The sequence below is a fragment of the Grammomys surdaster genome, unplaced genomic scaffold (assembly GCF_004785775.1).
Source record: "Grammomys surdaster isolate TR1022 unplaced genomic scaffold, NIH_TR_1.0 126612, whole genome shotgun sequence".
NCBI classification, from domain to species: domain Eukaryota; kingdom Metazoa; phylum Chordata; class Mammalia; order Rodentia; family Muridae; genus Grammomys; species Grammomys surdaster.
In genome coordinates this window covers 98,170-118,638 of record NW_021621401.1, presented here as the reverse complement: position 1 = coordinate 118,638, position 20,469 = coordinate 98,170, and the positions used below count along the sequence as shown (strand labels likewise).

Below are 20,469 nucleotides of genomic sequence, written 5' to 3'. Positions count from 1 at the left end.
GGAAACTGAACGCGGTGGAACCTGCTCCTTCGAATCCGCTGGTCCGAGCGCTCAAGGCCGCCGCCCAGTAGAGGGCGCTCACTCTTTTCAAAGTTTGTTCGCGAGCAATGGGCATGCGCTGGAATTTGCGTTTTCCGGCAGAGTGGCGGAATTGAGTGTCATTTTGGTGTCGTTTTGCGACACCCCCGTGCGACGCCCAGCGGCAGTGAGGCTGTCATGGCGTCGCCCTTCAGTGGGGCACTACAACTGACCGACCTGGATGACTTCATCGGGCCGTCTCAGGTGGGCTGGCCTAGGGCGAGTCGCTCAGGAGGAGGGTCTGGGCCTGGCCGTGCGCCTGGAAACCTCTCTCACCGGTGTCTTTTCCTGAGCAAGAGACCCGACCCAGGGCCCAGGGCCTCAGTCAGTCTAGTTCCCTTCTTACTACCACAGATACTGAGGCCAGGGAAGGCCGGACAACCCGGTTACTAGGCCCAGAGCGATCTCTGGGACCATGGAGTGTTTAGTGGTAACAGGCAGGGTTAGTGTTGAAAAAAAATGGGGACTGTTGTATGTGGTCTTCAACTACTGTTCCTAGTAGTGTCACCCAGCTGGTGGCGCAGAGACATGGTTGGGGCTAGGCAGCCTCCACACACCTGTGAGACATCCCTTCCCACTCCTCTCTCAGAGCCAGTTTGTTTACCTCTGTGGACAGGGACCATGTTGAAGGGACAGGCGAGATGTCCACTTGGGCCACAACCATAGTTAATGTTCTTGACCTTGCCTTGAGGAAAATAGGAGGGATGGCAGACAGCCACCCCTGAAAACAGGAGCCGGTGCCCTTGTCTGGGTATTCCTTTGTCTCCAGAGCTAGTGGTCCTGTAGCCAAGTCCCATGACGCATAAAAGAGGGGCTGAGCTGCCACATAGACAGGATGAACTGGGGCATCTTCCCCAAGACTGGCCATCTGGAAAGCCAACCAAGGTTCTGGAAGCAGTAACAGGAGATGTCCAGGAGAAGGGGAGAGACATGAAGTTTCATCTGTGGTAGTAGATTGGAGGTGACCTCTAGATGTTTCCAAGGAAAGTCCAGACCTCTTGACACACTGGCCTCTGGTGGTCTGCTGCTACCTGCACATAGGAAGGGCAGGCTGGTCAGGGCTTCTGCATTAGCTTGCATATAGAGTTACACCAATCTTCATGGTGATTTGGACCTGGACAGTGAGTGGCCTTGACATTCTCCTCACCTGTACAAAGAAGGGTGGGCAACCAGAGCTCCGCATGCCTTCGGTGGCACGAAGTTGGTAGAACTGGCCTCGGTGGAGAGCTTTGCTCTGTGGCCTGTAGCCAGACATCCCTGTGGCCCACCATCCTCCATCTGAGTTGCTTTCTCCTAATAGAGCCTGGTGTGGGGTCTTTTCCTGCTGTAGAATTGCATCAAGCCTGTGAAGGTGGATAAGAAGTCTGGAAGTGGGATAGCCAAGATCCACATTGAAGATGATGGCAGTTACTTCCAAGTGAACCCAGTAAGGAACCAGAGCTTCCACCACATCCCTGCTGGGGCAAGAGGAGGGAGGCTGGTGTGTGGATCTGAAACACATGTCTCCTGCCTCTCCCAGTCACAGATGTGGCCACCCTGAAACTCCTTGCATCTCCCCAGCTCTCTCTCACTGGTCACATTCACTGGCCATGGGGAGCTGAGACGGTGAGCAGCCAGTCTGTCCTGTTCTGCACAGAGGCAGGAGGTGGGGGGGGGGGGGGGACTTTGCCGAGATGGAAGCTCCTTCCTTACCTCCTACGTCTGGTAGCATAAGATGTTTTGGGTTTGGCTCATCAAGCCCCTCCTTCCTCTAATCTAAAGGGTAGATCCTGATGTCTGCTAAAATTAACCCTTTGCACTCTAAGGAATCCCTTCAAAAATCCCGTGTGCCACTGCCCCGAGAAGTGATGCCCAGCCATGGGACTCTGAGTAGGGGAGGAACCATGGGTAGGTTCAGGGGATGAGTGTGCAGATAGCCATGAGCAGTGACGGGCAGGATCCAGCTGCCACAGCGAAGCCCAGCTGTTTGTCTACAACCGTGAGTGACCTCGTGACACTCTGTGACATCTGCTAGACCCCAGTGTACCAGGAGGCCCTGATTCTCAACAAGGGGTCCCATGGATAGAAGGACAGAGGAAGGTGCCCACCACCACTGGGCTGTGCTTTAAGGACAAGTGGCCTCATCCACATAGTTTTGGTGCAGCCTGGGCCTGTGGGCCTTTGGTTTCTTGGTGTGGTTAACCTCAGGTCGGGGCACTGGTGCCAAGCACAGGCTCAGAGAATATCGGAAGGGACTCCAAACCTTCTAGCCTTACTTCTCTGATCAGTTTGGATCCCCGCAGCTCACCTGCCCTGGCTCAAACCATTTCTGCATCTGTAGCAGTGTTGATGGGCTTTTTTTTTTTTTTTTTTGCATGACACCTACCACTGAGGGTGCCCTGGAGGCCTGAATGCTAGAGTCCTGGGTCTGTTCTACCAATTCTGATGGTTGTTACTGCCTGTACAGCCTTCTCTCCCATCCCCCACCCTCTCTTCCTTCATCCATTCTTGGCTGTCACTCTTTTATTCCCAGCCTGTCCCCACAGACCAGAGAGCAGCAGGTCTGTGGCTTCTGCACTGACTTACAGAAAGCCAGCCTTGCTCATGGGGTCCTGGCACTCCAGTCAAGCCTGTACCCAAAGCTAGAACTTGATGTCAGTGTGAATACTTGGGGTCTCTAAAGCATCTGTGTACTTGTGTGATACTCACTTAATCTTTTAAAAACTGGGTGTCAGGGCTGAAGAGAGCTCAGTGGTGGAATGTTTGCTTGGTGTTTGCAGGGCCTGAATTCCACCTACTGTCATGAAAAAAAAAAGCAAAGTAAAAAAAATGATAAGAGGGTATCATAAGACCCCAGTCTGCTCTCATGCTGGTTCTTGGTGATGTGAGTGGAAGTCAAAAAGAATACCTGGAATGAATGCCCTGCCCATCTCCCACAAGACTCTCTGCTCCAGATTTTGCTCACCTGCAGGATGGAAGAACCCAGAAGCTGGAGAAGGCCAAGGTCTCCCTGAATGACTGCCTGGCTTGCAGCGGCTGCGTCACTTCAGCAGAGACAGTACTCATTACCCAGCAGAGCCACGAGGAACTGCGGAAGGTTCTAGATGCTAATAAGGTAAGCAGTGGGGACCAGACCCAGCTGTCTATGGCATATTTCATCAGGGGAAGCTCAGCTGGTCCACCCGGCTGGCTTCTGGTGACTCCTGCATCTTTAGGTTTTGTGACTCTCATGTTAGTGACACTGTTAGGCCTGGAGCTCTGGGTTGGGTTCTAAATGTCACTGTGGCCGACTGTGGTGGAACTGATGGCCTCTGTGAATCTGTGGAAAGCCTGCAGAGCCAGAGGCTTTTCTCTCTCTTGCTCTACAGGTGGCAGCACCGGGTCAGCAGCGGTTGGTGGTCGTTTCCATCTCACCTCAGTCCAGAGCATCGCTGGCTGCCAGGTTTCAGCTAGACTCCACAGACACTGCCAGGAAATTAACTTCATTCTTCAAAAGAATAGGTAGGTGCAGAACCTTGAGTGAACGAGGGCGGCTGGTTCCGGGACTCCTCCCGCCCCCAAAGCACATGTCACTCACCCTGGGCTGAACAGTAGGGGCACTCTCCCTAGTGTGACTTCCGATTGAAGTTTCACTGTGATGGTGAGGTCAGGACCTTAGAAGAGAAGCCAGCTGAGCTCTGACTTTGTACTGTAGTTGACCAGTCCCCTGTCCCCTGGGTGGTATTAGTGTTTTGGTTTTTTGAAACTAGGTCTAGATCGGATTGATCTTGAACTGCCTTCACGGAGCAAGCGCTGGAATTGCATATAGATGCCACCTTTGGGGGTTTGTTTGTTTGTTTGTTTGTTTAGAATAGGGTCTCACTTTGTCACCCTGGCTTGTGTCAACTTCACTGTGTAGTCAGGGCTGGCCGCAAACACAATCCTCCTGCTTCAGCCTCTGAGAACTTGGATGACAGACAATGTGCTACTGTGCCCAGCTTAGGTTACTATTTGTTGTTTTTTTTTTTAACGTGTATTTATTTTTACATGTAATTATTTTGAGTGTGTATGTGTGCATGTGCAGGCGTGGGTCATGGGACCATTCTCAGGACTTACCTCTCTCCTTCCACCACGTGGGTTTCAGGCATCGTCTCAGGTTATCCACTTTGACAGCAAGGACCTATCCCTGCTAAACCATCCCTGGCTACAGTGACTGTTTTTCAGGCACATTGTCACATTTGTTGGGTTCTGGCTTGGGTAACCTTTGGCTGACTTCTGCCAGGAGTTGGGGTAGAGGAAGACTTGGGTGTTGGGTCTCCTGCTAAACCAGAGTAACTAGCAGCCTCTCCTGGGAAAGTGGAGGGACTGGGCCTTCATGGCACCACCTCCACAGAATGCACCTCCTGCCTGTTAGATGGCCTGGACCTTATTGTCAACCATGACAATAATGTCTTGCAGGGAATATGCGTTGATAGGCAGGCACCCCATGCTCCTGTGTGACCCTTGCCATGGTACTAGGAGTCTTCGTCAGTCCTCAGAGTTCTAAGGAAAACCAGCATGGGGGTAGTGATCCTAGTGAGTGCTCAGTCCAGCGTCATCCCAGGACAGTTCCCAGCCCTACAGAGAACCGAAGAGCCAGGAGCACAGTCTTCCACTGGGATCCTGCAGGAGCTTTAGCTTATGGCCTACGCCAGGCTGACATAAGTCTACAACATCTCCCTGTGGTTGAAAAGCCCACTGAGTCATGTCTACACAGTCTATGCAGGGTTGCAGCAGTGTGGCCATACAGGTGGTCCTAGCCCTTGGGGACGGCATCATCAGGAGGCAGTTGGGAAGGCAAAGGCCTCTGTATGCACCACAGGTTGGTCTGGAGGAGGCCAAAACATCCAGGGCAAAGCCCTACTGGTACAAAAGGCTTAAACACATTCAGAATGGTGCCAAGAAAAGTGTGGTTTTAGGAATTCTCTCTGGGGGTGATGCTGGGGCCACGGGGCAGCTCTCAGGCCATCCTCATGGCAGGTGCTGTACCTGGTAAAACAGTGCTTCCTAAGACCCCATATTTGCTGTGGTGCCCCTGGGCAGAGCCATGTGCTTGGCCTGTGGCACACAGTGCTGCCCCACTCTGGACAGAGAGTTCAGGTGCTAGTTTCTGCTACGGTTGGCACTAAGACACCTGCTCGCCTTCCACCACTTTCCAGGGGTGCACTTTGTCTTTGATACTGCCTTCTCGAGGAACTTCAGCCTTTTGGAGAGCCAGAAAGAGTTTGTGCAGCGATACCGGGGACAAGCCAACTCCGGAGAGGCCTTGCCAGTGCTGGCTTCCGCCTGCCCAGGTGTGTCCCTGGCTTCGTGGTTGTTTAATTGAAGTCAGGCTGTCCTGATATACTGACAGCTTGACATGGAAAGTGAGAACAATGGGAGGGGAGGGGTTGTCTTCAGAGAAGGGTAGGAATGCACCCTAGGAGGTACCCAAGGCCTGAGACATGACCTGGAATCGCTGGGTCCCGTTGGTATCGCCTGGATACCAGCCTTCCCATGACAGTGATGACAGGATGGCTGTTTTCATGCCATAGTCATTTTTTTGTATGAATCGCTCCACCCCCAGAATGTCATGTCACTGCCAAGAGAACAGCTGTTTGTGAACCACCCCCAGGCCTGCCCTGTGCACATCCCAAGCCTGTTGTTTCCTTTTGGCTCAGGCTGGATCTGCTATGCCGAGAAGACACATGGCAACTTCATCCTCCCCTACATCAGTACGGTCCGGTCCCCACAGCAGGTTATGGGCTCCCTGGTCAAAGACTTCTTTGCACAGCAACAGGTAACAGGGACTGGGCATCCCTGGCAACGTATGAGGAGTGGCCGTCTGTGTCTCAGGAGTGAGAGATGTCCTGCTGGCTGGCCGCTGATCCCTGGCCTGTGACCGTGGTACTTTCTGGGTGTGTCTGGGTGACTGAAACCCAATGGTAGCTACCAGTGGAATACGTTGGCCTTAGTATCAGTCTTGGTCAGCTAGCCTGTTACTACCTGTGCTGTCTTTTGTCAAACACCAGGGATGGACTTATAGGAAAGCACCCAGAGGTGGTTTAGACTCCATGTTTAGGGAGCAAGGGCATGAAGCACACCCCACAGTCTGTTGGGTGAACAAATCAGACCTCACTTGAGGTATTTCCAGTGATCCACTAGTCCTAGCATGAAGTCACCGCACTGACAGGGTAAGGAAGGGCGCTGGCTTCCATAGCGCTGCAGCTGCAAGCATCTGCCCTGTGCACTCTCTCTACGTGTGTCAGACACACTTCCCACAAGTCTGTGTTGTCTCCACTGTGACCTGACCTCTCAAAGGCAACGAGAGAGCACCTATCTCCTGTGCTGCAGCTGCCTGTGAGGGACAGAGGTGGCAGAGACAACATGTGGCCCTGGTCAGTTGATGACCAGTGGGCATGAGTAACTGCTCAAGTCAATTCAGGTCACATCTCACACTTCTGAGCTTGACTTAGATGGGGCTGAAGCTTTCTACACTCTTTCTATCCGTAGCTTCTGACTCCTGACAAGATCTACCATGTAACAGTGATGCCCTGTTATGACAAAAAGCTAGAAGCATCCAGACCTGACTTCTTCAACCAGGAGTACCAGACTCGTGACGTGGACTGTGTTCTTACAACAGGTGCAGTTCCCGTGCATAACTCTACCCTCTGTATCTAAGGGGCTCCACTCCCTTGGAGCCAAGAACTGGGCCAGGGAGACAGCAGGGGCTTCTGTGAGTGCCTCCCAGGGGGATGCTGTGGCCAGTGGAGCCCCAGTATTGTATCCTTGCTGGTTCAAAATGAGTCTTGAGGGTAGCCAAGATCTCTAGTTCCTGTGGAGCATATCTTCACCCTACTCCTAAGTGGAGTGGCCTGACTTCCACTTAGAAGGAAAATAAACTGGGAGTCCAGCCTGCCCTTAGACTGTCAGAGTGGCCCTGGCTCCTTTTACAGTGCTCCGGGCAGGAATGCCTTCCCATGGGTCTACAGTAAGTGTCCCTCTGGGGATACAGACAACACAGCCTTTTCAGGTCGATGCAAGTGTATGTTGCGGTTCTTCTGCAGGAGAAGTCTTCAGGCTGATGGAGGAAGAAGGAGTCTCGCTCTCGGAGCTGGAGCCTGTGCCCCTGGATGGCCTGTGAGTTGGTGGTGGGCACTGAGACGCTTTATTTGGGATTAGATGCTGCCTGTGGGGTGGGGCAGTGTCTTGTCCCCTCCTTTCTACCCAGGCTGCCTTCTGGCCGACTCCAGACCTCCCAGAGCCTGGCTGGGGCCCAAGAGTGGCTGAGTTTACAGTGTCAAAGCAGAGCCTATTCTAGAAGCCACCTGAGCTTCCCAGGGCCACCATAAGAACAGTTCTTAATGTCTGACTACAAGAGACCTCAGCTTCCTGCACTGACCCGCCCCTCTCCCAGAACCAGTAGTGTGTCTGCTGAGGAGCCCACCAGCCATCGTGGTGGAGGCTCGGGAGGCTACCTGGAGCATGTGTTCCGGCACGCAGCCCAAGAGCTCTTTGGAATCCATGTGACTGAAGTCACCTACCAACCTTTGAGGTTAGAAGGGCAGGCACTGAAGTGAATTGGGGAGGGGGGAAAGACTCCTGGCGCCCTTAGCATAAGTGTGTCTCCTCTTCTGACCATGAAGTGTAAACAAACAGGCCAAACCCTGAGCCAGGGTGGTACATGCAGGGACTAGAGGGTGCCTGGCACGGGTACAGCACCTGGGCCTGGGGTTTCACATCGTGCTGGACTTTGTGGTTGCCCATTGGAAAAATAACCCTATGTTAAGATCAAGGTAGAAATGAGTTTATCTGGTGGGGCCATGGATGTAAGCTATACTCCTTCTCTATCACCCCTCCCTTGGTGCAAGCAGGAAAAGACAGAGCCAGCTGGTGCTGCACTGAACCCCAGAAGGCTTCTGCCCCTAGCCAGGGACAGGGTCTCATGGCTATGTGCATTTTCACAAACCTGCTCCTGCACCTTCAGGAACAAGGACTTCCAGGAAGTGACACTGGAAAGGGAAGGCCAGGTGCTGTTGCGGTTTGCTGTGGCCTATGGCTTCCGAAACATCCAGAACCTCGTGCAGAAGTTGAAACGAGGCCGCTGTCCCTACCATTACGTGGAAGTAATGGCTTGCCCTTCAGGTAGTTCCTCCTCGCATAGTACAGCAGGCTCTGCTTGCTGGGATAGTCCACCAGTGGAAGGTGGAAAGGGTTGGACAGGAGGGGGGGAAGTCCCCCTCTCCATACCCAGGGGTCAGAGGGTTAACCCTGACTTCCTGCCACCATGCCCCTGCCCCACTGCAGGCTGCTTGAATGGAGGGGGCCAGCTCAAGGCTCTGGATACAGAAGGCAGGGAGCTCCTCCAGCAAGTGGAAAGACTGTACAGCATGGTGAGGAATGAGGCGCCCGAAGATGCTCCTGGGGTCCAGGAGCTGTACCAGCATTGGCTGCAAGGCAAGGACTCAGAGCGAGCCAGCCGCCTGCTGCACACGCAGTACCATGCCATAGAGAAGACCAACTCAGGCCTCAGCATCAGGTGGTAGGAGAGCTTCGGTCTATGAGAGCCCCAGGGGCCAGCACCAAGACTTCCAGGAAGACTGTGTGGTTATCCGCAACAAAGCCCACACAGGACACACCAGAGACCCTCAGTTCAAGGAGAGCTCCAAGGATGGGTTGGGTTTTGTGCTACAATGGGGACAGTAGCTGCAGGTGGGTCCTTGGTGACACATGACCCATGTCTCTGGCTGGTAATGTTGCCTGCAGCCCATATACCTCCAAGGTCCACATTAAGATATGCAGGGTGAAGTGCAGACAGAATCAGAAGTAACCAAGTAGGTTCAATGAGGTTCCAGACTCTTCCACTGGCCCAGGGCCATGGACATCTTCTCTGCCCTGACTTCTGGCTGTAGTTGCCTGAGTGTAAGGGGTTTCATTTCTGTGGCTAACCCCTGAAGCTATAACCTATAGGGCAGGTATCGAGCCTGAACCTAATGGGGCACCCAATCTTCTAAAATCTGTCTGTTTGTGAGGGGCTTAGGCTGTGGGCAGTCTGTCAGCACCAAGCCTATATGCCTGTGAGAACTCCACAGCTGGGACTCGCCAGTAATAAACAGGTCGGCGCCTCTGGAAGGATCTGCTGTGTGTCTGTGATACCACACTGGGCCTTTCAAAGTTTTATTCACCCTCCTGTCCCCAGGATATGTCTGGACCCACAAGAGCTCCTAGAGATCCCACTTGTACGGCTCCACAAGGAGTAGAGGCAAGGGAGGCACCACTTGCTGGTTCTTCAAAGCAGGGTAGCAGGGGCTCAGAAGGTTTTGGAGGCCGAGGTTTCAGTCAGCCTGAGGTCCAGGAGAGTGTGGGGACAAGCAGGCTCCCCACACAGTTCACTTTTCTTGAGGTGTGCTCAGAAGCCCCCACTGTAAGGCCAGGAGTGCCCGAACCTGGGGCTGAGGTGGCTCCAAAGCAAGCTGGAAGCGTGCTCGCTCCCTGCAGAGGACCTCCAGGACCTGGGCTGGGGCCACCTGGCCTGTGAATGCACGAACTGGATCCTCTCTGCAGGGAAGAATATACTGGGGAATTGTGGGCCTGGCCAGCTGCCCATGGGGGTGGGGCCCAGCAGGGCAGTGGATGGAAGGAGGGCCCTTAACAAATGCCCTTCTCTGGTGCCAGGGACATTCAGCTCAATAAATAGTCCCTAGATACCCTCCTAACTACTCAAATGACTGCCAAAGAGGCCCTAAGGATGCCAGGCTAGTCCTGAGACTGTTCCGTGGGGAGACTAACTGGCAGTGCACGCAGCCTCTTGAGGTTGCCCTACCCACTGATATGGCTCAGGCCCCCCAGGAAGGCCGAGGACACAGCCGTACTTACGTCACCCTTAGGAAAGGGTTGTACATGAGCTCCTCGCCCAGTGTCGAAGGCACAGTAGGTACATCATCATCATCCCTCTTCTGCAAAGAACAGGTCCCCAATTACAACTGGGCCTCCGACAGCCAACAGCTGCAGGGAGGTTAAGGCACAGCAGGGCAAAACCCCGGGCCTGCCAGCTAAAGCCAGCAGAAGCCTCATCCTGATTCCCCAGTGATTCCCTTTCTAACTCACCCCAAACATCAGGAAGGCTACTAACCCCCTTTTATGGAGCTGGAAATGGACACACCTGGGCCCAGGACAGCTTCGCTTGCACATGGTTGTTGCAGGGCTCCACTTTCTGTGCAAACTCAAGATTGCTCAGCGTATGCTCATGACCACAGAACACCTTCTGCAAGAAGATGGAGCTGAGTGAACACACATTGTCTCAGGCCAAAGAAGGGTCCAGCACTCCTATTCCTAACCCACCCAGGTCCACACCACCTTTACCAAAGCAGGACAAGTACAAAAGCACAGGTTAAATACCAAGAGGAAGTCCAGGACCAAGCATGTCGACCCCACAGGAAGCCAAGGCTCACCGTCTGGGGTGGAAGGGTACCCAGAGTCTTGGCCAAGCTCTGGTACATCTGCTGGGCAGTGTCCTCCAGGTGCCAGCCACAGCCTGCCACTGACAGAGCATCCCCTAGGGAGCAGAGAGGGTCAGAAGGGAGTAGGGAGGGCACAGTGGAATTGGGTAGGTGAATGAGTCCAGGCTGCAAGGTACCAGAGAAGAGGGCTGGTGGGTCCGGGCATTCATCCTCCCACAGGAAGTAGCTCATGTGGCCAGAGGTGTGGCCCGGCGTCAAGAGGCATCGCACGTGGATGGCCCCAAACTGTGATGGTGAGGCACTGGACCTGTGAGGGCCGGTAGGCAGGCCCGGACCAGGACCCTCCCCTCCCCTTCTGGGTACATGCTCAGCTCACCTGAAGCTCTTCTCCGTGTTCCAGCTTGCGGGTTAGTGCACAGATGCGCTCATCTGCTCCCATGATAGCCAATCCTGGCCGCAAGTGTGCCAGCTCCGAATTTCCACGTGTGTGGTCCCTGTGGAAGTGTGGGAGTCGGGTCAAGTCAGAGTGTTCGTGGAAGAGACCGCTTCAGGCCTCGACACACACCCTCTTTACTTACCAATGATGATGTGTGGACAGCACCGTGGTCAGAGACACTCCCTCGCGGCCTGCAATCTCCAACAGCTAGAAAGGATGAAGTTATAGTGCCGCAGCGGTCCAGGTGGGCCACCCACCCCATTCTGGCTCACTAGGTTCAGATGCTTAATTCCACAGGCAGGCCGGGACCCAGGGCAACAAGGGTTAGAGGAGATATCGGGCAGACAGTACAATTACTGGGGAACTACGAACATCAAAAGTAGCCATACTTCAAGGGAGCCCAAAGATAATATATCAAATGACTTAAAACAATTAGGGGTCAGTCAGGTCTGCTCTGGGAATCCCCTGATGGCATCCTTTGTCGGCCCTCACCCTCTTGGCCACAGCCACGTCTACAGCCACAGCCTCCCGTGTGTGTTCCTCAATGATCAGGTACATGTAGTTGTCTTCAAGTACCGGGATGACTTTGACCTTCATGGTCGCAGACCTCAGCCAGGCCACACTTCCTCAACCTAGTGAATCCCTTTTTCTGAGGTGCACGAGGCGGGTCAGCTACACACACACTAGGGGCACAAAGGAAGAGTTGTTCCGCTACCCAGGAGCTTCCCAGAGGGAACTGCTTCAGTTCCAAGCTCTTCAGGGGCTGCCTGCCTTGCTCACCTCAGGCCCCGCCCACTATCCCAGCTTTAACTTTCCCCAAAAAGCTACACAGCAATGCGGCTTCTAGCTCCGCTCCAGGGCCCAGTAGGCCCCGCCTTCCTCAACAGACCCCGCCTCTCTCAACTGCACTAGGATCCCAGACCTGGGCGACCTCGTTCCCTGCTGTTCCTCTCACTCGCACATCAGCCGCTGATCTAGTCCTGGAGAGAGTGTGGTCGCTGCCCACCGCGACATCACCACTCCTCGGTCGCGATCCTGAGTGAGTGCTGCGGAGCCCTGAGGGACGATTGCTGGAATCGCGCATGAGCAGAAGGGACCACACGAACCGGTTGAGCACAGTGGCGCAGTGCGCATGCTCCAATTCAGCCTCGGGCAAGGGCACCTCGTTAGGTTAGCCCTTCTTGTTCCCAGGCTGAGCTAGCTCCCAAAGTCCACTACTTCTGATTATGTCCACTTCGCTCAGACAGAGGGTGTGTCCACCTCGTTCACCTGATAGTGTGAGTTCGACTGACACAGGAAGATATACTAGAGTCTAATACACTGGTTCTCAACCTGTGGCTCACAACACCTTAAAAAATGGAGGGGGTCGCCTAAGACCATTGGAAAACACAGATACTTACATTATGATTCATAACAGTATCAAAATTACAATTTGAAATAACAGTGAAATAATCTTATGGTTGGGGGTCACCACACAAAGAACATTAAAGGGTCCCAGCATTAGGAAGGTTGAGATCCACTGGAAATAGTTACAAATCCCTAAGGGACAACATGGCATCCCATATAAAGACAAATAGTGTCTGCAACTGCAGGTACAGGTTTGGCATGGTCATGCATTCCCTGATCCAGCTGGCCTGCAAGAAAGAGAGTGCTTGTCTGTCTGTTTTTGCCATGAGGGATTGTGGCCGAGGAAGGAAAGGATGCCATTTGTGGGTACCACTCTTCGTAACCACTAAACTGCCTTGCCCTTCCTTGTAGGCAGGATAGGTAGTCTCTAAGGTCAACAGAGGCCATGGCAACACTGACAACACTCCCAGCAACAACCAGGAAGCAGGCCACCATCAGACGGATCAGGGGCCAGAACTTCTCTCCTCCATGGAGTATGTGGCAGCCCCAGACCCCAGGCTAAGGGCCCCTCTTCGAGTTGCAGAGAACGTGAGTCCTCCCAAGACACTGATGTCTTATTGGAGTCCTTCTTTTTCTTAAATGACCAGAAGGGATGAAGTACCTGGATCCTGTCTATTCCTGCCCAGGGAAGGGGTTGACCTGGTTCAAGAGGGCTGAAATGCCTCCATGAGAGTGGGGTCCACAGCCCAGGCCAGAGACCCACATAGGTGTGGGGTGGTGGTGCCTTCTCAGGTTGTTCCAGGAGCTGAGGACTGGCTGCCAAGAGTTTCTGGGCACCCAGCCTGGGCCACTAGCCTGGAGACAGAGCATCAGACACATCTGGAGCTGAGTGAGGAACAGCGGTTGCAGGTAGATGTGGGGGGCTGTGGGGTTGTGGTCAGAGCAGAGAGCCTAAGAAGCCACTGGCAGCATCTCTCGCCCTGGTTACCCACAGATTTCTAAGGAGCTAGTTGATCTGCAGATCGCAACCCATCACCTGCGTGAAGAGCATGAGGCTGAAGTCTTTGAGCTGAGGAGGGAAGTGAGTAGCCACGTGAGCTGTGTGTCAGCCTGAGTTCATTCAGGAACAGAGAGCACACCCAGGAAAAGCACAATTAAGGGGTTCAGGTGCCCGGGAGTGAACATAGACTTTTGTGTCTGTGGACCCCTACCTGGCTCCTGCTACGTGCTCCTGCACGCACCCAGGTGACTATCTACTTGCTCCAGGTGGTCCAGCAGCTAGCGGGACCCCAGGTCACCCTTGATCTCCACAGGTTCTTCGACTGGAAAGTCGGGTGCTAGACCTAGAACTGCATGGAAATGGTGCCTGCCAGGGACATGGAGTCCAGTCAGCAGCCAATCTGGGGCAACACCAGGTGCCACCACTAGAGGTCAGTGGAGAAACCAGGCCTGAATTTCACCTACCACAGACCCTAGGTTACCATGAGCACTGGACTGAGCACCTGCTCAGGGGCAGTGAAACGGGTGTCTGCTGCTCCCTCCCCTCCCCTGTCTTCCCTTCTGTCCACGAAGGTGAATCCCACGAAAGGCAGGCTCTCTGAGCCTGAGCAGCATGAACAACGTCAGTATACAGCCACCTATCACAGGGGTCTGCCCACGTGCAGTAAGTTTGGTCTCTTTCACCCTACAGCCCTCAGGAGGCCAGCAGAAGCTGCAGGAGGAACTGAAGTGGGTTCAGGAGCATCACAGAGTCAGGCAGCTGGCACTGGAGACACAAGTGTGAGTTTCACCTCCACTAGAACAAGCCGAGTCCAGTGGTCAGAGAGATTCTTCTTTAGGAGATGGGGGAGTACCTCACCCTGGCCTAGCAGAGCCTGTACTGTGTTCACAGGGGAACCCTAAGTCAGCAGTTGCAGGGAGCCCGAGAGGAAGCCAGGGCAGCTGGTCAGCAATTGGCTGCCCAAGCCATGGTGAGGCTTTACCCACCCAGTGACCCTCAAGACCTGGCAGGTGGGAGTCCTACAGACAGAGCGATCGCTTCTTGGGTACTCCTAGGTGCTGTCCTCCTGTCAGGGTCAGCTCCGGCAGGCTGAAGCTGAAAATGCTCAGCTGCAGCTCCAGCTAAAGAAGCTGAACGAGGAGTACGCTGTCCGGTTGCAGCGCTATGCCAAAGAGACCGTGGTGAGCATTTTAATTATGTTCTGTAGTGGTCGGAAGTAGACTCTGAGACCTGAGGAGTGCGAGTCTGCCCTGGCTGTGCTGGGCAGACCGTTACAAGGAATCTGTGGTCTCGGGACCCTGCACAGCCAGCTAAAATAGGAGGTAAAGTTAAGCCCAACCATGTGACCCAACTCAAGCCCAGCCCCTTCAGCTTGGCTGCCTAACCTGGTCCAAACCCAGCCCCAGCCCTGTCCTACCCAACCCCCTCCAGGAGAATGCCAGTAGCACAAGTCAGGCAGCCCTTCAAGCTTTCCTGGAGGCCACTCTGCAGGACATTCGGGCCGCACACCGAAGCCGAGAGCAACAGCTGGCCCAAGCTGCCCGGGCCTACCGCAAGCGCCTGGCAGAGCTGAACCAGAGGCAGGAGTTGCTGCTAACCACCTGCAGGTGAGCTCCACTCTGACCCAGGCACCTGGGGTGGGATGGCAACATGCCACCTGTACTGTGGTTTAGTGTGCTGCAGGAGCAGTGCCAGGCACAAACAGATCCCAGCAGGTCACATGGTTCTCCCAGGGCTACTTTTGCAACAGCCATCAACCTGGAGCCATTACCCATTCACTGGGCCACTGAACTCAGCCACCCAAGGGAAAACAAGGTAATACTGGGGTCCAGGTGCCCCTTCCTTGCTGCCCAAAACTTCCTTGAAACCAGAGCCTCAGGAAGGACTCACCCCTGGCCTCATCCCCAAGCCTTTGAGCAGTAGGCCTTCTTCAGTCAACCAAGGGAGGCCACCATGTCCTTTTACAGTATGGCCAATATAGGACACAGCTACTGTACCCAGAGAAGGGATCTGGTGACACTTCCAAGGACAAGCCACAGCCACTGTGAGTGCTTTCTTTTGGTACGGGGAGGTCTACAAGTCAGGCAGAGAGAACCAGAAGCTGCACCGCCTTCATTCATTCTAGCAACCCTTGCTATTGGGTAGGGCTCTTATCTCTGCTCTGGGCTATCTTAGTTTGTATGGGGAACACTGGTAATCATTGAGAAAAGTGGATGGATGCTTTGTTAAGTATCTGACAGGTGAAACGGGTTTGGTGGCAGCTGACAGCCTGGTGGCCTTGGCAGCTGTACCTTTGGGCTTCTAGACCTGCTGTACATTAGGCAGGCTCTTGAGGTAGTACCTCCTGAGGATTGGGGAAGAAAACACTGTATAGACCAGGGGTCACTGAGCTAGTCAGAGAATTATCCATGTGCAGGTGCTCTGGAGCTCCAGGCAGAGCTATGCTGTCCTAAAACCACACAGCAGGTATGACGCCTGGCTCGGAGACTGCCCCTCCTCCCCTCCCCTCACAGGGCTCTAGACACTGCATCCTGGGCCCAAATCCAGCAGAAGCTACAGGACTTCTCCCAGGATACTCAGGTAGTGGGGAAGGAGCCGTAGGGATGCCCACCCTACATCCTGCTATAGCTCCTGACTCATGCCTCCACCAGGCAGAGCTAGAACGGGAACGGGCACAGCTGTTGGTCCGGGCCACCATGGCAGAGCAGCAGCTGTCTGAGCTACAGGAATATGTGGACCAGCACTTGGGCAGGTAGGCTGGATGTGACCCCAGTGTCCTAATCTAGGTGGAAAGAAACAAATCCAGGGCCAGACAAGTGATTTGTCTGATCATCCCGTTTAGGTACAAGCAGGAAATCCTGAAACTGAGGAAGTTGGTGAATACAGGAGATCTCCAAGGAGTAGAAGCTATGCCTTCCAACTAGACCTCGGTGCCCAAGGATTCAGAGTCACTAGCTAGTCTCCCAGAAAAAACTCGAATCAAATCTCTTCACAGCCAGCATGGAACCCTCTGGACACCCTGCCCCAGGAAGTGATTCCTGGAACAAACAAAAGTCAGAATTGAACCCACGGAGTCTTTATTTTATCCAGTCAGCCAGCTTGTCAAACAGGGGCCCTAGGGACCAAGGTAGAACTGGACTCTGCGATGCCCTTGATGGGCACCCCACAAGAAGACACAGCTGGCCCAATACCATGGACATCATAGGCCCAAACTCTGTCGGTGCCCTCGCCCACCACAGCTACAGGCTGCCAGGTGGGGAGGGGGAATCGCCCAGATACTACCCGGGCCCCTGCAGGAAGCTCTTCTTGGAGCTTGTCCTCCAGCAGTGGGAGCTGTAGGAAAGAACAGGAGGGAGGAGGGCAGAGGAGCAGGTAAGAAAAAGCTGCCCCATCCAGCTGGGCCTGAAACATATTCCAGGCCTGAGAGTATCCAAGAGCAGAGACTCTGGTCCTGATCTCCAAGCAGGAGAGCAGACCCAATACCTACCACACTGGGAGCCAGGAACACAGACACGTTGTGACAGTCCCTGAGGCTCACCTGTAGGAAACAAGGATAAAGGCTGGAGGGCATGGGGTCACCAAGGTAGGGCCTCTAGCCACCCAGATATCAGCCTGATAGCCACTCAGAGCATGAAACTTGGGAAATAAAGGTATCAGGAGCTGGAGGTCTGACTAGGTCAGCAGAGTACTTGCCTAATATACACAAATCCCTGGGTTTGATCCTTAGTTCTGCATAAACTAGGTCTGATGGTGCATGTCTATAGTCCTAGGCTAGTTTGAGATAAGCCTGGACTAGAGACAACATCTCAAAGAAAAGAATGAAAGGAAGAAAGGAAGGGAGGGATAGAAAAGAAAATCAAGTTTGGAAAGAACGAAAAAGAAAGGAAAGGAAAAGAAAAGAAAAAAGAAAAGAAAAAGGGGTGTTTAAGTTTGGTAGCGTACCTTCCAGAGATCTTTTCGATGGTAGCAGACACTCCCGGAACAACCTGCCCTCCAGGCATGCAGCCGTGCAAGTCCCACAAGCCACGGGTTCAGCTCATACCCCACAGCTGGGCGGAGTCCACATTGGTGGGCCGCCAGCACCTATGGGAGCCAAGAGTGTGGGACCTGGATGTAGGGAATGGGGCCACCACGGGAAGGACAACGAATATAAAGTCACAGGCCTTACGATCCTGCCATCACCAGAGCCTAGATCCACCATTTTTCCAGGGCGGCCTCGCAACAGTGACAGCACGTTCTCAACCTGCCGGGCACTCGCGCCAACGTAGGGCACCTGAATAAGGAATTTGGAGGGCTGAGGCTAGAGTCGCACAGGCAGAAGCACCAGATTGGGGGCCCGATGCGTGCCTACTAGATTTCCTTCCTTAAATTGATACCTGCCACATCGGATGCAGCCCCGCCCACTCTCTAGTCATAGGCCGGTACCCCTCGGTAATTCAATCCCAGCTTCATTTCATTTAGCCTTGGTCAGGAGGACAGACCCAGGCTCTGCAACTTACTGGTTCCAACTCTCTGTACATCGGGTCCCCGGGTTAGGTCCTGCCCCATAATTGATCCTGCCCTTCTTTACACTACCTACAGTAGCCTTGATCCCACCCATTGATCCTTGTCTTGCACTAGTTTTGGTCCCTCTCCTTCCAAGGCTCAACGCCACACCTGCAGCCTCAGAGGCACCCGGCGGAAGCCCGGCTGCAGCAGCAGCGCCCACATAGCATAGACAGCCAACCCCGAGCCTGCCGCCGCTTGCAATAACTCCAGCAAGCCCAGCCGCTTCTCCCGCAGCTCAGTCAACGCTTCGGTTGGGTCGTCGTGATCCATGATTGAGAGACACTCAGTACAACGTCGTACTTCCCAAGGCTCCCGGCCAGTAGCTGGAAGCAGTTGCCCTCCCCGCTGCCCCTAGCCTGAGCTATACGCTGTCCGCTCGCAGCCTACACCAGCCGCAGCCGCAACTGCAGAAGTCTAGGTTTCGGCTGCGACCAGACGCCGGAAGTGAAAGAGGCTTCCTGGGCCAGTCCAACACTCATTCTTCTCCGCCCAGCCATCTGGGGGGGCCCTCCTTGGGTTCCGGGTGATGGTTTGAGGTCGCAATGACGCAGGCGATGGGCGAGAATGACAGAGTTTGCCTCGAGTGGGTCTACGGTCCGAGACATACAGCGGCCAGCTTCAGGGTCCACTCTACAGACAACCATATGGAATCTCAGTTCTAGATCCCCCTGAGGTTGTACTGGCCTGGCTCAGAGCCTAGGTTATAGCCAGGGCCTATAACTGAAAGTCACTCTCATGCAAATTCTGTTGACCAAGACTTCCTTCCCTGAAAGCCTACCAAAAACTGAGACGCAAACCAGAGGACGTCCTTCCAGCCCCTCACCCTACAGCGACAATAATTAGGCGGGAAACAGTATTCTGGGGTCGAAGGAGAGGGGCGGGCAGATAGAGACAGATGTTGGCTCTCTAGTGAGTATAGAGGGAGGGGGCCGGATGTGAGCGGCTGGGTGCTGGCAGCCGGCCCAGCCTAGGGTGGAAGACAGCCCAGGAGCCCGGAAGATCTCCTTCCTTCAAAAATAAAGGGTTGAGTGACTCCTAGTAAGGCCCTGCATGGAAACAGATAGAGCCTTGAGTCAAGCTGCTGGACCCTGACCACCCACATAAAGGCTAAATGTCTGGGAATGGCAGGTCTTGTCTCTGCTCACTCATGGCCTGATCCTCCTTGACTACCCCTAGCAGAGACAGTGATGACTTCCAAATTGAACATGCCCAGGACCACCACCCTATCCCCCAGGGGCAGTGTTATCCTCTAAAACCATCTGCTGGACAGGTGTCCCAAGGCAGCAGGTGTACGTGTATTCCGCAGAGAGAGGCTCTGCTCCACCCAGCTCAGAATCTGGCCACTGAGAGAATTATACCAGAGCCCTGCCTGACACTGAATTCTAGACAGGGTTGCTTGGACACAGTTATTCTTGTCTGCTGCTCCTGGTGATATTCTCAGACCTAGAGCACCCAAAAAGCCCCAGCAATTTACCTGACATTGGCACCCACACTCTGCTCCTCAGCTGCCAGAGCTTTACTTGGAGGTGTCTCTGGTCTCCACAGGGCTTCCCAGGCTAGCTCCTGTGATTTGGGTCCACCTGCTCACACACACCATTCCCCTTGCTGTCTCTGCCTCTACTCTTTCAGGCCTTCACTATCTGCTTCCTAAAGCAGACTTGAGGCCGCTGGACCAGCCTTCCCTTATCAGATAGAAAGATGAGGGTCTAAACCCTTATCACTCCATGAAACTTGGGGAGCTGAGAGGAAGTAGCAAGGGGCCAGTTTAGAGGCAGATATAGAGGGAGAAAATGCTGTTGCCTACCCTGCAGGAGTGACTTCTTACCCTCATCACCCCTCCCTCTCCTTAAGCAGTCCACGTAAAAGGAGCATGCTCTGTGTCCACCCTCAGATTACACACAGGTTATCTGACTCTAAATATTCCTACGTAGCCATTCCAGGGCCTATGTAAGTCATGGCGCCACCAAGTGCCTTCATTGGCACAGTCTGGGGCAAGGAACCGTATGTCTGGTCCCTGCACAGCCTCATCACTCTCCCAGTCTGAATGAATAGTCTGTTGGGACTGATGATGGGTGGAAAGCCTTAAAGGGAGGTCACGCATTTCTAGAACTCCACTCCGCTCAGCGCTGGAGCTGAAGCAGCTTCCCAGGAGCCATGAGGTAGAGGCAGCAGGAATCTGACTGATATCCTAAGAAGCCTAGCGCACACCTCACTCAAGGGCTTTCAAGCCACAGGCTTTGTCTGTCCAGGGTCTCGCTAGCCTTTTGCGCAATAGAGAGGCCCAGGAGGAAGGCAGAGATGGCAACAATGGGGCCAGTGGCGGGAAACAGTCCTTAGAGACCCCATTGTCCATTTCTCCCGCCGGAAACGAACAAGCAGGATCCTGCAGGGGAGACCCCACACCCTGCAGGCGCTTTGCCACGTCTGGATGCTCAGCACGTCTCGGGGGCCTCCGGACAGAGGGGCCCATTCTTCCCTAAGGGCGGGACCGGGCCAAGGATGACTGTATGGCTCACAACGGCCATGGAAGGGAATGGCACACTGCCAGGCTACAGCACCCCTCCCTAAAAGGCTTCGTTCAGAGCTGGAAGTGATGTCTGCCTGCTTAACCCCCAGGCCACCTT

The 20,469-nt window shown here is 54.2% G+C and overlaps 4 protein-coding genes across 6 annotated transcripts; 2 read left to right on the top strand and 2 right to left on the bottom strand.

Moving 5' to 3' along the window:
- Positions 1-213: 213 nt before the first annotated feature.
- On the top strand, positions 214-9,189 carry Ciao3 (cytosolic iron-sulfur assembly component 3). The gene is made up of 11 exons (XM_028760959.1): positions 214-282; positions 1,409-1,504; positions 3,029-3,172; positions 3,426-3,558; positions 5,235-5,369; positions 5,736-5,854; positions 6,568-6,697; positions 7,122-7,194; positions 7,472-7,609; positions 8,042-8,199; positions 8,362-9,189. The coding sequence occupies exons 1-11, from the start codon at positions 217-219 to the stop codon at positions 8,598-8,600; spliced, it is 1,431 nt and encodes a 476-aa protein (XP_028616792.1). The 5' UTR covers positions 214-216; the 3' UTR covers positions 8,601-9,189.
- Positions 9,190-9,214: 25 nt separating this feature from the next.
- Haghl (hydroxyacylglutathione hydrolase like) lies at positions 9,215-12,007 on the bottom strand. 3 transcript variants are annotated; one of them, XM_028760956.1, is made up of 8 exons: positions 11,873-12,007; positions 11,443-11,633; positions 11,093-11,157; positions 10,891-11,008; positions 10,506-10,799; positions 10,217-10,318; positions 9,931-10,010; positions 9,215-9,612 (listed from the first exon to the last, which is right to left on the bottom strand). In XM_028760956.1, the coding sequence occupies exons 2-8, from the start codon at positions 11,545-11,547 to the stop codon at positions 9,444-9,446; spliced, it is 933 nt and encodes a 310-aa protein (XP_028616789.1). In that variant the 5' UTR covers positions 11,548-11,633; positions 11,873-12,007; the 3' UTR covers positions 9,215-9,443. The 3 variants fall into 3 exon arrangements, with proteins under 3 accessions (XP_028616789.1, XP_028616791.1, XP_028616790.1); XM_028760958.1 differs by having other exon boundaries at positions 11,912-11,946; XM_028760957.1 differs by having other exon boundaries at positions 11,906-11,922.
- A 494-nt stretch (positions 12,008-12,501) lies between these two features.
- Ccdc78 (coiled-coil domain containing 78) lies at positions 12,502-16,361 on the top strand. The gene is made up of 14 exons (XM_028760757.1): positions 12,502-12,542; positions 12,768-12,885; positions 13,090-13,206; positions 13,292-13,378; positions 13,611-13,727; positions 13,988-14,076; positions 14,189-14,267; positions 14,353-14,478; positions 14,729-14,904; positions 15,031-15,112; positions 15,265-15,341; positions 15,811-15,877; positions 15,949-16,049; positions 16,140-16,361. The coding sequence occupies exons 1-14, from the start codon at positions 12,502-12,504 to the stop codon at positions 16,219-16,221; spliced, it is 1,359 nt and encodes a 452-aa protein (XP_028616590.1). The 3' UTR covers positions 16,222-16,361.
- On the bottom strand, positions 16,358-19,109 carry Fam173a (family with sequence similarity 173 member A). The gene is made up of 5 exons (XM_028760856.1): positions 17,954-19,109; positions 17,466-17,570; positions 17,240-17,380; positions 16,785-16,835; positions 16,358-16,630 (listed from the first exon to the last, which is right to left on the bottom strand). Exons 1-5 carry the CDS (start codon positions 18,113-18,115, stop codon positions 16,400-16,402), a joined length of 690 nt encoding a protein of 229 aa, XP_028616689.1. The 5' UTR covers positions 18,116-19,109; the 3' UTR covers positions 16,358-16,399.
- Between the last annotated feature and the right edge of the window lie 1,360 nt (positions 19,110-20,469).

Coding starts and splice junctions, on each gene's coding strand:
- Ciao3 (XM_028760959.1), top strand. CDS start 217: ATGGCGTCGCCCTTCAGTGGGGCACTACAACTGACCGACCTGGATGAC. Junction 1,505..3,028: donor GTTACTTCCAAGTGAACCCA/GTAAGGAACCAG, acceptor GCTCACCTGCAG/GATGGAAGAACCCAGAAGCT. Junction 8,200..8,361: donor AGTAATGGCTTGCCCTTCAG/GTAGTTCCTCCT, acceptor GCCCCACTGCAG/GCTGCTTGAATGGAGGGGGC.
- Haghl (XM_028760956.1), bottom strand. CDS start 11,547: ATGAAGGTCAAAGTCATCCCGGTACTTGAAGACAACTACATGTACCTG. Junction 10,800..10,890: donor AACACGGAGAAGAGCTTCAG/GTGAGCTGAGCA, acceptor TCACCATCACAG/TTTGGGGCCATCCACGTGCG. Junction 10,011..10,216: donor CGAAGCTGTCCTGGGCCCAG/GTGTGTCCATTT, acceptor TGTTCTTTGCAG/AAGAGGGATGATGATGATGT.
- Ccdc78 (XM_028760757.1), top strand. CDS start 12,502: ATGGCATCCCATATAAAGACAAATAGTGTCTGCAACTGCAG. Junction 15,113..15,264: donor GCCACCCAAGGGAAAACAAG/GTAATACTGGGG, acceptor GTCCTTTTACAG/TATGGCCAATATAGGACACA. Junction 16,050..16,139: donor GTGGACCAGCACTTGGGCAG/GTAGGCTGGATG, acceptor CATCCCGTTTAG/GTACAAGCAGGAAATCCTGA.
- Fam173a (XM_028760856.1), bottom strand. CDS start 18,115: ATGGATCACGACGACCCAACCGAAGCGTTGACTGAGCTGCGGGAGAAG. Junction 16,836..17,239: donor ATCGAAAAGATCTCTGGAAG/GTACGCTACCAA, acceptor TGTTTCCTACAG/GTGAGCCTCAGGGACTGTCA. Junction 16,631..16,784: donor TGTTCCTGGCTCCCAGTGTG/GTAGGTATTGGG, acceptor TCTTTCCTACAG/CTCCCACTGCTGGAGGACAA.